This window comes from Pseudorca crassidens, chromosome 15, assembly GCF_039906515.1.
Source record: "Pseudorca crassidens isolate mPseCra1 chromosome 15, mPseCra1.hap1, whole genome shotgun sequence".
Lineage (NCBI taxonomy): Eukaryota > Metazoa > Chordata > Mammalia > Artiodactyla > Delphinidae > Pseudorca > Pseudorca crassidens.
In genome coordinates this window covers 39,117,312-39,131,197 of record NC_090310.1, presented here as the reverse complement: position 1 = coordinate 39,131,197, position 13,886 = coordinate 39,117,312, and the positions used below count along the sequence as shown (strand labels likewise).

Here is a 13,886-nt window from a genome sequence, read left to right as displayed (position 1 = left end):
CTGCTTGTGGGGAAACAAAGGCCTGTGTCTGAGCCCAGCCATGGACAGGGCCTCCAGCTTCAGCCTAAGGGCTCACCTACAGCAGTGCCTTCACCAGCTCCTGGAAAGGGTGATGGCTCGGGGCTGGAATTGGAGCTGCCAGCTGGGCAGGGAGGGCTGGGGTGGGGCACCTCTCAGTGTGGATGGGGAAGTGTGACTGCGTTCATAGGTCCTTGTCCCTTTGTCGCCTACCAGTCCTTCTATAGAACGGGGACAGGGTGTGTGCCCTTGGCTGAGGACTTCCCTGGGAGGCGTACGTGACACTGAGTTCCCTGTTCTGGGGACTTGTGAGTGGGAGGCCTGGGCACTGAAGGACGTCCCTCCACAGCCTCCAGCCAGAACCCGGAAAGGAGGAGGCAGCTCTGGTCAAGTTAGTGGCAGCTAAAACGCTCCCGGTCCATTTATTGGCCACATGAGGTGGTCGTCGAGAGGCTAGTTAGAAGGCAATCTCGGAACTACTGTGATAAATGCCCGGAAGTACAAGGGGTTCAACAGCAGTGAACACGGCACAAGGGGTCTGTGCAAGGGGAGCAGGGCTCGCAGGCGGAGTCCCGAGCCTCAGGCCTGGCCCCGGCCCACAGGGCACACGGCCCCAGCACCCCACCAGCTCAGTGGAGCTGAGCGTCCAGCTCGTACTTCTCACAGAACTTGTCAGTGAAGGGGATGCAGGTGAGGAACTCGCACCACTCACAGCGCACAGGGTAGAAGTAGAAGAGGACCACCAGGCCAGCCAGGAGGCCCAGGAAGACCACCTGAAAGATGATGATCTGACAGCGCTTGCGGTACAGGTCAAACTTGCCAAAGCTGATGTAGGGCAAGAAGGCAAAGGAGAGGAAGAGCCCGCTGACGAAGCCCGAGATGTGGGCGAAGTTGTCGATCCAGGGCAGCAGCCCGAAGGTGAACAGGAAGAGCACCACAGCCAGCAGCTTGAAGAAGGCACGCCAGGGCCGCGCCAGGACCTGCCAGCTCTGGAAGAGCTCCACGAAGAGGCAGGCCAGGATGCCGAACTGCGAGCCGGCGGGGCCCACCTGGGGGCGTGTGGGTGCCTGTGAGCCGGTGGGCCTGAGCGGGTCGCTCCGTCCCACCTCCCTCCGCCCAGAGTGTATCGGGACAGGAGCCAAGTGGAGCTGCTCCCAGGCGGGGCACTGTAGGAACTAGACTCTGTGGTGGAACCAGTTCATGCTGGGCAGCAGGTGCACGTAGGAGGGCCCCACCCTGGGGGTAGCCTTACCTCTGCCCGGTATGGCAGGAAAATGGCACTGGCCAGGTTACCAGTGATGCCACTCAGCAGGTAGATGATGGCTATGCGGTGCCAGCCTGCCAGCTTCTCCAGGTCCCGCAGGACAGTCATCTGGAAGCAGACAGACACCAGGCAGTGCAGGATCCTGTGGGGAGGGGGGGCATTCAGCGGGGAAGGCTCACCAGCTACTCCTGGGGTCCCTGGGACCACCCACTCCACCCAACCCCGCTCAGCCCACATGGTGTCACTTGCCCAGCGTGCAAGAATAGGGACAGCCACAGGCGGTAGAACTGGTCGGGCACCTCGGGGTTGAGGAAGGGCAACAGCCCACACACGTCGTCCATGCAGTGCACCTGTGCAGAGTGGCCTGTCAGCACCCGCCGTGGTTGCGGGGACGGGGAGGGACCCTTACCCCGGAGGCCTACCTGAGAGCAGAGTGTGGCCTCCTCGTGGAAGTAGCCCTTCATGAAGTCACAGTACTCCCGGGAGGTGATCTCACACCTGGAAGGTCAGGCCAGAGTTGGGAGGGCTTCCAGGCCCAGGTTTCAGCCCCACTTGCCCACCTTTGTTGGCCCTGGATAGGCCTAGCCCCTTCCTCACCCCATGCCCCTTGGTATCTTGAGTTATTTTGGGACCGGGGAGGGGAAGAGGGCATAGCCCCAGGGCAACACTTTGTGCCCAGGACCAGCTGCACATGCCCACACAGGCAGCCCTACCTGCCCTTGGTGCCAATGCAGCAGGGCCGGCCTGTGATGACACAGTCCATGTGCGGGTGGTTGGTGTAGTTCCCAGCGCTGTTTTTGGTGCAGATCTGTGTCACAAACGGGGGTGAGTTGGGTCAGGGTCTCCCCTAACCTTGGGCCCCACGCTATGCTTGGTTGGGGCAAAGATGGACAGGCTCCTAGGATGGGAAATAGGCTTCCTTCGACTTCAAGCAGGTACTACACCCTAAGCCTCAGTTTGACCATCTGTCAAATTGGAATAATGTCATTTGACCTCCCAAGGCTCCACGTGGTTCTGCTCAGAGAGGTAGGCTGTGGTGGATGGACAGGCTGGCTAACAGCCAGGGCAAAGCATCTGGAAGCACAGGGTGGTCCCCCAACGGGGACCTCTGTGGCATCGCTGATGGATGAGGTGTGGATTCCTCCCCCACACGATAAGGGTGACTCCCAAACAACCCCTCCACCCCGGCTCACCGGCCACTTGGTGATGTCATCTGGCCACTCATGGGGGTCCTCGGAGGAAGGCTCATCACACACCCTGCACGAGCCCAGGATGTGGTCAGTCCTTGCTTTGTGCCCTTGGCTTAGCCCCCTCCTGCCCGACTGGACAACAAGGAGAGCCATTGTACCTCTCTCCACCCGCACTCCCAAGGGAGACGTGGACAAAGGAAAGTAAGGGAGGGGCCAGCAGGACTGACCTGGGGTCCTGGTGGCAGACAGAGCCAAAGTGCCTCTTGTGGCCAGCAAGGTCTGGGGCGCTGGGATGGAAGGGCCACTTCACCCACACTGCCAGCGTGGACTGTGGGAGGACACGGGCTCAGCCCTGGTCAGAGCCCACGTCCCGGTACAGTTCCCAGACGGGAGGAATCAGAAGCACTGATTCTGAGCTCCTCCCTCTGGCTCTACACCCCCACCGCTCTGATCTTAAAGTCTGGAAATTGCTCGCGTGTTGGGAGATGGTTATAAGGAATTCAACAGCATAGTTCCTATTAGCTTAAAAATAGAAACCACCAGCGTTCAAAATCAGAGAACTGGTACAAACTGCGGCACCTCCAAATAAGATGATAAAAACGTGGATAAAGTTTTTAAAATTCAGGGACTTCCCTGGTGGTCCAGTGGTAATGAATCTGCCTTCCAATGCAGGGGACACGGGTTCGATCCCTGGTCGGGGAACTGGGATCCCACATGCAGCGGGGCAACTGAGCCCTCGCGCCACAACTACTGAGCTCGTGCTCCTCAATGAGAGCCCGCGTGCCACAAACTACAGAGCCCACGCACTCTGGAGCCCGCGCACCACAACTGGAGAAGAGAAAAAACCCACATGCCACAACTAGAGAGAAGCCCACTTGCCACAACAAAGATCCCGCCTGCCGCAAATAAGACCCGATGCAACCAAAAAAGTATTCAAAAAAAAATTTTTTTTAATTTAGTGGGAAAAGGCAATACCATTTATAGAAACTTAAGACACGTGCACAAAAAACAAGATGGACACGTGTGGAAAGAGCACACCCAAATTAAGGACACATGCGTAATTCCCTGGCGGTCCAGTTAGGACTTGGCGCTTTCAATGCCGGGCCTGGGTTTGATCCCTGACCGGGGAACTAGGATCCCACAAGCCTTGCAGCGCGGTCATTAAAAAAAAAAGAAAAAAAGAAAAAATTAAGGACACAGGGTCTACAGGGTGAGCGGCATGAGATGGAAGAGGTGCGGGAAAAAAGGAAAATGTTATGCAAGGGGCCTGGCACAGACGGACGGCATAGTGTGCTGAGAACTAGGGGTTTAGGATAACCAGCTGGCTCTGAAGTCCCAAGGTAACCACAAACACAAGGTGCAGACAAGGGTGCGAGCTGAGCTGCGGGCAGGCACTCACCGAGCACTCCTCTTCCGAGGTCTGCACGCAGCCAGACCGGTCGTTGCGCACACAGCAGGCCGAGTGCTTCTCACGCTCGCGCGCAGCGTGGATGAAACTATGTACCTGCGGATCCTGGCGCATGCAGGGCGAGAACTTGGCACCCAGGTGAATGAGAGCCTCCTGCAGGAAAGAGGATGTGCAGCTGCGGCCGGGCCCTCGGCCAGCCCAGGGGCCCCGCCCCCCCCAGGCCCCACCCTCACCGAGCTGGGCCCGATCCAGAAGTTCTCCTGCTGAACGTACTTGACATTCTCATAGACCCCTCGGTTGCGCAGCACCTGGAAGTTTGGGGAGAAAGATCAGACGGAGCTCAGCCGAGCCCTCTCCTCCCAGAATGGGTGGGAGGGAGCCCAGAGCCCAGGGCTCGCCAGGGAAGGCGCTGAGGCTCACCGAGTCTACGGTCTCGTGCTGTGAGAAGCCTACGGGCGCCACGCCATAGATGCAAACGGCTAGAATGGTGACGAGCGAGTGCACGAAGGTGAGCCAGTAGGTGAAGAAGGGCCTGCGGGGCAAAGCGTCAGCAGAGGCGGCATCCCCAACCCGGAGCCCCACGCCCACCTGGAGCCTTGCCTCCCCGAAGCCGCATCCCCTCCACGCCTACCTGTGGTCGTCCATGTCTTCAATTTGGCGTTTGACATAGCTGTCGATTCGCTTGCGGTAAGTGCGGTTGGTTAGCCGGCCCACCATGCCCAGCCCATACGGCCGCTTCTCCCTGGCGAAGAACTTGCGCACCGGCATCGCGATGCGCTGGCCCCGCCGCTGACCCGCGGCGCTCACCACCTCCTGCCGCAGCCGCACCTTGGGCTGTGGGGCCGCTGCACCGCCCTCCTTCTGCTTGCGCCAGCCACGTTCCAGGGGCCTGGGGGAAGGGGTGCCGTCACTCCCAGCCCCAGACCTCCCACCTGCCGCAGTCCATCCCCGGCGGGACATGGGCGACACTCCGTGTCTGTCTTGCTCCCAACTAGCGGTGAAGACACTATGTGACAGGCTGATGTCAGCCCACACCTCACCAGTAAAAGCATGATCCCCGGCTGCTCCTGGCATGGCAGGGAGGTGGGTTCGGACCTACATGAGGTTCCCTGGCTAATCTGCAAGTGTTAACTACGTCACCTCCTCCTTCCCCCGAGATTCTCTCCAGCCTGTGGGCTCTGGGACTGAGATCCTCTTCCAGGTGTGGGCAGTCCAGACTCGAATGGTGCCCACCCTTGGGTCCCCCAAACACAGTTGCCAAGCTGGGCTCCCAGTCCACAAGATGACCTCCCCCCGGGGCCCTCTAGGGTCGTGCCTTTGGGGCCAGCTGCTCCTGAGAGCCGCAGGACCTGCCCCCCGGCCCCCTCGGAGCCCGCCAGGAAGCACTCACAACATCAGGTGGCTGCGCTCCAGCTCGCTGCGGTCCAGGGCCCCACCCGTGAGGTCCGCCTGCTCTGGGGCTCTCTCCCAGTCCTTAAGCGCTGCCTCCGATGGGGACTCGAACACCTCATCTGGGTATGTGGACAGCTCCTCGTGGAGGACACCTTCCTGAGCAAACACGCGTGGTCAGTGTGGGAAGCATAGGCACAGGGGTCATGGGTGATGGTGCCAGGCTCTTACCCGGGCAAAGAAGGATGTGTCCAGCTCGTCGGGGAAGTCAGCCGTGTCCTCCTCCAGGAAGCTGGCAGGAGTGAAGCTTCGGCGCTGGACCCGGCGCAGTGTGCCATCCCTAACCGAGCGGCCCTGCCAGCGAGGGGGTGAGGACGCAGCGTGGTACTGGCTCAGCCCCCGCCCCCACCCCGGCCCCTGCACCCACCTTCACCAGCGCAGCGGCTGCCCGGAAGCTCATCTTGGCCACCGACTCGCGCTTGCGCCGCCGCGGGAGCCGGTTGAAACCCGAACGGGAGCTGGAGAAGGAGCAGAGGGAGGCGGCACCCGGCGTGACCGGCGTGTGCGGGGCACTCAGGCCATCGGCGGCATCATCCGCCAAGCGGAAGGCCCGGCCCCGGGCCAGGGGGTCTATGATCTGGAGGAGGGGAGGAGATGCAGGAGTCGGGGGCTGGGTCATAGCCAAGGGGGCTCCTCCCCCACCCGGCCCCGCCATGGAGAACACAGCTGCTGCTCGTCCCGCCCAGAGGCTCCCTGGACAGCTGAGTGGGTACCACCCCACCCCACTGCACCAGAGGGGTCCCGTTCTCCGCCTGTATTTCCTTTACGCTGCTGTTCATCCTGGGATGCTCTCCCACCCAGAGGCTGGCCTGTGGTACAATCCCAGGACTTGTCCTCTCCCCCAAGCCCCGCTTCTCAGAGAGTATCTTAGGTGCCTTTACGGGACCATCCGACCACCCGCCCAGACCGTGAGCTCCAAGCAACCTCTGTGCTTAGACTGGCTGTGTCCCCAGCCCCAGCTCAGGGCAGCAGAGTGAGGGAACTGTGGGAGGCAGCAGCGGGAGGGCATACCTTCTGCATGCCCAGCTGGCATGGCCCCACGTACAGAGGAGGGGGCGTCTCAGTGCTGGTCAGCGACACGTTGTCCTGGCTGGGCAGGTCTAGCTCCCGGATGACCTGGGGCTTCAGCTTCCCGTAGCGCTGGCTGCAGTGACGGATGCTCTTGCGCTGCCACTTCTGGGTGCTGTCACTGTCCTTGCTCACTCCAAACCAGTCAGCAGTGCCCCTGCCAGGGGAGGGACTCAGCAAGGGGAGGCCAGCTGTCCCCTCTCCCCAGCAGGGGCCTCAGAGGCACTCCACCTGGGCAGCATGCCCGCCCCAAGCCTCCGGACATTCCAGGGTCTGGGGTCCAGGTGGGCTGGGTCTGATTAAGAGGATAGGTGGGTTTCGGCCCTGGCCACCCGCTAAACAATTAGCCAGCTCCAAGCTGCCACCAGCACCAGAGATGGCAGGCCTTGGTGAAATAGGTGAGTATTTCACACAGGCCCTCACTCCATCCCTGAGACGGGCATTTGTGGGGAGACACTGAGTCTGGAGACAGAGGTCAGAGTTCAGCCCTTAGCTCAGCCAGAGAAAGCGTGGCCCTGGGCAGCAGCTTGACCTTGGACACCACAGAAGTCAGGCAGGGGGCGCCGCACACCCAGGCAGGCTGCCCATAGTCCTTGGACATGCAAGCAAAAACACTGCCAGCACCTGCCGTCAGGAGCCCCCGGGGAACACCAACCACGCTGGCAGCTCCCGAGAGGTCACAAGCCATGCACACGCCAGCTGACGCCAACACACTCATGCCCTGCCCAAGGTACCTGAGCAGGGACCAAGAGAGAGACGAGCGCTGTGTGAGGGCCCTGCGGGCAGCAGGGGCACCCAACAGGGGCAGAGTGTGGACACGCCCAAAGCGCACCTGTCGGCTGTTCAGGGGGGACCAGAGCATTGGGTGGGGGGGGCGGGTGAGAGAGAGAGGAGAGAGCAAGTTCTGGGGGGAGCAGAGAAAGGCAGTAGGTGACAGCAGTCAGTCCCCAGAGCAGGAGGAGGACAGGGTGATGAGGGGACGGGATGGAGGAGAAAGCCCTTGCCCCACTTCCAGCCCCAGTGCCCGAAGGGGACCCTGTATGCCTGCTTCTGTCCCACCGGCCCAGCCCCCAACCTGCCGTGGAGCAGCCGGGACAGCGAAGTACCTGCGGATGGTCTGTGTGATGGACATCTGGCGCTGCAGCGCCGGCCGCCGGGGCTCCTGGTGGGGTGAGGGGACGCGGGTGGGCTCGGCCGGCATGCTCACACTCCGCAGGAACGCCTGGCGTCTCAGGGGCTGGGCAACGGGGACCCAGTGAGGCGGCTGGATGGGCTGCACCTGCAGCCCCCGCTGGCCAGGGCCTACCTGCAGGAAGCTGGACTCCTCTGCTGCCGGGGGCACCACGGCCGGGATATCCAGCTTCAGCCACGGCGGCTTCTTGCGCTGCAGGCTGCTGGTGCTGTCCCTGCGGGCCTCACCCATGGTTCCAGGCAGAGCTAGGGGGGCCTAGGGGGCGTGGTGTGTTATTCAATAACAGCGCTGACAGGCACTTCCCTGGCATCCCAGTGGTTAGGACTCCACACTTTCACTGCCGGGGGCCCGGGTTCAATCCCTGGTCGGGGAACTAAGATGCTGCAAGCTGCATGGCGCAGCCAAAAAACAGCACTGGCAGATCTCTGAGGGTCCACGGGGCCCAGACACAGGAGGAGGGAGAAGCAGGGACAGCCCAACAGGCGTGGGCACGGCTCCGCTGCCAGAGTCCCAGCATGGGCTCAGCACCCACGCGCTTGGTTCCTGCCTCTGTCGTCCCGAAAGACACGGCTAGGCACACACTAGGTCCTCAAACAACATGCATTCCTGTGACGAATAGCTGAGGACCGACTATGAGCCACTCCTAGGTGCTTGGGACATGTTGGTGGAGAAGCAGGGAAACCGAAACAGACAAAATCCCTGCACTCCTCAAGCTTAGAGTCCAGACAAACAATCAGCTCACGTGTAGATACACTGTGCTAAAGGCTGCAACGTGTGACAGGGATAAAACAGCACATTAGGACTTTCCTGGTGGCGCAGTGGTTAAGAATCCGCCTGCCAATGCAGGGGACATGGGTTCGATCCCTGGTCCAGGAAGATCCCACATGCCACAGAGCAACTAAGCCTGTGCACCACAACTACTGAGCCTGCGTGCCACAACTACGGAAGCCCGCACACCTAGAGCCCATGCTCCGCAATGAGAGAAGCCACCGCAATGAGAGGCCCGCGCACAACGAAGAGTAGCCCCTGCTCTCTGCAACCAGAGACAGCCCGCGTGCAGCAATGAAGACCCAACGCAGCCAAAAATAAGTAAAATTTTTTTAAAAGTTAATTAAAAGATAAAGCAAAAACCAGCACATTACAGTCGTCAGAGGAGCGATGCCTCTCTGTGCAGTGACGTCTGAGCAAAGGCTTTCGAGTTGATCTAGTGAGCAAGGTTAGGTGGCAGGGTGTTCCCCACACTGGGAATGGCCAGTGCAGAGGTATGAATAAGCATGAGGGCAGAGGCAAGCCTAGGGGCTGGCCCGGTCTGTACACGGGGCAAATCTCAAGCCTATTGGACACAGGCGTCAGCTTCTTAACCACCATGACAGCTGCTCCAGAGACAGAGGGCTCACTATGCCCACGACAGGGTGCATGGTCCCTCCATCTCTCAGAGGAGGGACCACCTGGCTTCCCAGGGGCCAAGGGCTCCTATAGCCAAGGGACCTCCTGGAAACTACCTGGTGAAAAGGCCGCTGTGACCACAAGGGGGCGCCACAGGCCCAGAAACAGCAGCAAAGCCCCACAGTGCTCCGAGACGCCTTGCTCTGTGCCACCTTAAGCATCTGAGACCCCTGTCCCACATTACCTGGGCACAGGGGGAGGGCCCAGGACCCAGAGCAGAGAGGCCAGGGCTTGATTTGGGCCACCCCAGCCTGGCCACGTGACCGGGAGGCAGTGGCCACATAAGCATGGCTCCTTGGCACTTAATTCTTCCTTTACGAAATGGCAGTTTCAGGGCGTATCTGCTTCCCTGGCCCCAGAGAAGGATCACAGGGCCTGGAAACAGGATATCCAAGACTAGAAGGGTTCCTAGAACTACGGGGGCAAGGATAGCAGGGGCGTGGTGGAGACTCCAAAATTCCGCAGCCTCTCAGAGCTCCAGACCCTGAAGATTCCGACCTGCGGGGTCTGTGACCCATCCACTGAGGCCGCTAGAAACAGCTTCTACTTCGGAGCCTCCCTCTCAACTGCCTGGAGAGATACAGAGAAAATACTTTACAAACAGGGAAACTGAGGCCTAGAAAGAGAGGCCTGTCTTGCCCAAGGCCACATATTCAGGCGGCACAACTAAGGACACAGTTGCTACTGGCCCTTTACAGATCAGGGAAGGTCCAGGGGTCCAGAACCCTGCTCAGAGCCACCACCACCCCCAGCTCTCTATGGACCTGGGAACGGCCAAGGATGTTGCTCATCCCGCCCCCCCCCCACCCCCCACCCCCGGCCCCATGACACAGACGCGGGATGGCACAGAACACTGCTGTGCTGCTCACAAAACACGGAGAGCCCAGGATGCTGCTCCCAGCTCCTAGCGGCCCTCTGCCACCCAGGGGTAGGCCCAGGACAACACTCACAGCTTCTATTGGCCCTATGACAATCGGGGACCGGCCCGGGACCCAGCACACAGGTCCTACTGGCCCTATATTGACTGGAGACCAGGCCAGGATGCAGCTGGCAGCGCCTACTGGCCCTGTACCAAATGGGGCTGAGCCTGAACACTAATCACGGTTCCCACTGGCCCTACCCCAACCAGGAACAGGCCTGGAGGGAGGCAGTCCGGGGATGCCTTCTGACTCTTGGCCCATCCCTCACGTTCCAGGAGTCTTTCCATCACAACATAGCTCCCAGGGCCAAGCCTCTCTCCCCTGCCCTCACCTGCTCTGGTCTCAGGAAAAGGGCTGAGGGCAGCATTTGTTCCCACATCTCTGGAAATCCCTTCCTGGCCCCGCCTACACTGAGCCCCACAAGCTGCGGTCAGATGGAGGGTCCCTGGAGGGGATGGAGGCAGCGTCTGACATGAGGGCATCCTGACTGAGAACTGGGTCCCTCTGGAACCAGCACTCGGCATCCAACTCGCACCACAACCCAGCCCAGCCCTGCACGGCTGTGGCTGACCAGGCCACAGGTCAGCATCCTGGGAGGGCAGCATCTTCCTTGTCATCCGCCAGCCGTCCCTTCACAGACCAAGGTGATTGTAAGCTCTCCCTGCTGGTAAGGAAATGACTGGGCAGGACAGCTCCAGGTCTCAAGCACTAATGGTGGAACCTCAGACGGTGTTAGGCTTATCGAGAAGGCAGAAGGTGCTGAGAGGCGCGTCCAGAACCTGCAGGGCTGGGACAGCACCCTGGGTGCACCCTCTGAGCCACGGCGGGCCGGGCCTGCCAGGTGGAGATCCGGGCGATCGGACTCCTCAGATGGTGCTGTGCCCATGGGGCCTTGTTGGGAAGGGGCCAGACAGGATGGGGACCCCCTTAGCATTTCAGATGGGGGAGGCTATGGTACCTTAAGTCTGCCCCTGCCACCCGAGCACCCCATGCCTCACAGAGTTTCATACGCTCCTGGTAAAGCTATTGTGAGGTCTAGAGAGGCCAAGTGTGGACCTGGGATCACTGCTGGTACCCGGCAGGCTGGGTGCCAGGGACGAGCCCCTACAGGAGCCTGCGCACGCCCAGCACCTCTAGGTGACAGAAGCTGGTTCTCCACTCAGGAGTGCCGGAACCGTTGCCAGCTGACTGGCTCAGCGCCACACACACACTTGCGACCCTCCCTGGCTCCCACTGTGCTCCCACAGCCTCTCCTCACACCTGGCTCTCCCAGTACACGCATTCTGCCCACGTGTTCAAGGATCCCCCGCCTCAGTCAGGCGGCCCCTCCCTGACAGGCCCTGGATTCCCTTGGCACAGTCGGGAGCACACCCACGTGTGTGCGGTCCGGTCCTGTCATGCCGGGTCCACAGTGCCTAGGACAGGGCTGCTCCAGAGCCACTGCTGAATGATCACTGTCATTTCAGAGCACGAGCTAGCAGGGGCCAGTCCCCATGAAGTGGGGTGAAGGCAAATTCCCAAAGATGCCCCTTCACTTGGTTCTGGGAGGAGGAGCTACCACATGACCGGTGGGAACAGAAACAGCACAAGCGAGGAGGTGGGAAGCGGGTGGTGAGCACACACAGGAGCCAGATGCCCCCCCAACCCCCGCTGGCCTGGGCCCACCAGACACAGGAGCCGCTCACCTCACGAGGGAGGCACCAGCTCCTTGCCTGGACATACAGACCTCCCGGTGGCCCTCACCCCACCAGATCCCTCCTGTGTCTGGGGCAGAGGCTGGAGGGTGCCCCATAACCCCCACAGCTCCCTGCCCTCAGTGCTATGGGTTCCCGGCCTGACCCACCCCTGTGTGCCCAATCCCCCAGCGCCCCTGCGGCAATCTGGGCATCAAGGGGGTGGGATTCACAAGCAGGGTCGGGGGTGGCTCCACAGTGGACCCTGAGGGTGTGGGGGAGGGTCGGGTCCAGACCGGACAAAGAGTCTGGGCTGGGAAGGGGCACAGCGCCCGCCCAGAGGAGACAGTGGCTCAGTGTCTGGGTCTCCCCCAGGCGCACAGTGGGCTCTTGTTCCTAGACGGTCCCTGAGGGGGAATCCCAACAGCATCTCTGCTCTGCTGCCCCTCAGTGCAGGGAGAGACCACAGCCCAGGGAGGGCCTGCCTGCTGTCTGAGTCACTCTGGTGACATTCGTGGCTGCCCACCCGGGGCCCAGACCCACCAGGAGACACCCAAACAGGCAACTAGAAGCGCAGTGGGGAGGCTGACGAAGCAAAAGCTAACTGTGAGGACGGAGCTCTGAGCAGCTCAGGAGTGTGGGGTGAGGCTGGAGGGGATGCAGAGGGAGGGCCCGCAGGGACCTCCGGGACCTCCCGGACCCCCGGGACCACCAGGGCTGCTTTAAGCGGGAGCGAGGGGAGGGGGAGCCGCTGCAGCCAGCAGGGTGGAGGGCTGTGGGGCAGCCCTGAGAAGCAGCCATGCCTGCTCTGGGGATGATGGGGGACCCTGGGCAGGGGTCCAGGGGGGTCCAGAAGCAGGAGCCAGTGCAGGCCGGCCGGTGTCGGGGAGCCTGGCCTGAGACACTGTGCACTGACCCAGCTCCCCTCTACCACCTGCAACCCTGAGATAGCCTGAATTTTCCCCTCTGAAAATCAGGGGCCACAGCAGTGCTGGGCACACAGTAGGTGCTCGAGAAGCAGCAGCTGAATCAAAAAAAAAACAGGCTGGACCTAAAACGAATATAATATTGTAAGTCATCTATACTTCAACTAAAAAGAAACAAACAAACAAACAAACGAGCAGGCTGGTGATGCCTGCCGGCTGTGGGGAGCTCCCCAAGGAGGGCCTGGGAGCGCGTTCAATCAGAGCACAAGGCGTGGGAGGACCCAGGCCACACCCTTTGGGGAGGCCCAGTTTGGGAAGGTGTAGCCAAGAGGCAGGAGGAGACCGGGGAGAAGTTCTGGCCCACCCAGGCCTGGACAGGCTGTGGCCGGGGTTAAGCTGGACCCTCTATTTCTGCACTTAGGCCTGCCCCACACACTTGAGGGACAACACAGACCAAGGGCAGCTGGAGGTCAAGCAAGCGGCCCGGTCCCAGGACCAGACCCACCAAGCCTGGGGCCTACCCTGCCCAGGGGACCACTGGCCACCCATGTCAGTTGGAGCAGTTGGGCCCACCCCAGGACACCTGCCCAGACGTGTGCCCAGCTCACCTGAGCATGGTCCCAGGATGCGTCAGCTCCTCTGACCTCCCCCACGTGAACCCTGACCTCTGACCCTCAGTGTCCTGTCTGACCCCTAGTCTGATGCCCAGCCCCAGGTCTCCCTTGGGAGGGGGGAATCACCAGCTGTCTGGCAGCCTAGAATTCAGTCCTCCACTACGTGCTACCATGTGGCAAAGCGAAAGTGAGCTGGCTGCTCTGTGCCTCTTGACCTCACCATCAGTAACCGGCATCTTGTCGGGAATGATCCTGGCCAGGCCCTCACCCCTCCCAGAGACTCCTCCACTTTCCTGTGGAAGATATGAGGTTCAGAAGGGAGCAGGGCAGACCTGACACCTGGCCAATGGCTTGCTGGGTGCCCCGTGCTGTCCCCAGGAGGACACATCGGATCCCTGCCCCCCCAAGGCGCCCATCACCAGCTGTCACCCCAGATGATAGGAATGCAGGGATCCAACAACAGAACCACAGGAGGCTCTCTGCACAGGAGGCCCTGAAGGTAACTGCCCTGGGAGGGTGGTGCAGGAAAGGGAGCACTGGCCCTGTGGACTGGGCGCTGCCCAAAGCCTCAGCAGACTATGACCCAGAGGGTCACTGGCCACCAGAATTAAAGCCTACGACCCGGCTGGGTCTGGCAGGGTGGACGCACCCTGGGGTCGGGGTGCCCCAGGCTCAGAAAGGTCAGAGGACCCGTCCGTGCCACAGTGGGGTAGGGCAG

At 61.2% G+C, this 13,886-nt stretch overlaps 1 protein-coding gene across 4 annotated transcripts in view; it reads right to left on the bottom strand.

Moving 5' to 3' along the window:
* Positions 1 to 405: 405 nt before the first annotated feature.
* RHBDF1 (rhomboid 5 homolog 1) overlaps positions 406 to 13,886 on the bottom strand; it is a 15,945-nt gene continuing 2,464 nt past the window's right edge. For 2 of the 4 annotated variants that reach the window (XM_067707282.1, XM_067707283.1), the window contains 16 exons: positions 7,504 to 7,844; positions 6,341 to 6,554; positions 5,697 to 5,906; positions 5,501 to 5,623; positions 5,271 to 5,428; positions 4,512 to 4,769; positions 4,301 to 4,412; positions 4,114 to 4,188; positions 3,872 to 4,033; positions 2,700 to 2,800; positions 2,476 to 2,539; positions 1,996 to 2,090; positions 1,705 to 1,780; positions 1,532 to 1,632; positions 1,271 to 1,424; positions 406 to 1,067 (listed from right to left, as the gene is read on the bottom strand). In XM_067707282.1, coding sequence (XP_067563383.1) covers positions 648 to 1,067; positions 1,271 to 1,424; positions 1,532 to 1,632; positions 1,705 to 1,780; positions 1,996 to 2,090; positions 2,476 to 2,539; positions 2,700 to 2,800; positions 3,872 to 4,033; positions 4,114 to 4,188; positions 4,301 to 4,412; positions 4,512 to 4,769; positions 5,271 to 5,428; positions 5,501 to 5,623; positions 5,697 to 5,906; positions 6,341 to 6,554; positions 7,504 to 7,820 — 2,640 coding nt within the window. In that variant the 5' untranslated portion in view covers positions 7,821 to 7,844 and the 3' untranslated portion in view covers positions 406 to 647. Of the gene's footprint in view, positions 1,068 to 1,270; positions 1,425 to 1,531; positions 1,633 to 1,704; positions 1,781 to 1,995; positions 2,091 to 2,475; positions 2,540 to 2,699; positions 2,801 to 3,871; positions 4,034 to 4,113; positions 4,189 to 4,300; positions 4,413 to 4,511; positions 4,770 to 5,270; positions 5,429 to 5,500; positions 5,624 to 5,696; positions 5,907 to 6,340; positions 6,555 to 7,131; positions 7,479 to 7,503; positions 7,845 to 13,886 lie in introns of those variants that run through there. The other 2 variants (XM_067707284.1, XM_067707285.1) reach the window with 2 other exon arrangements.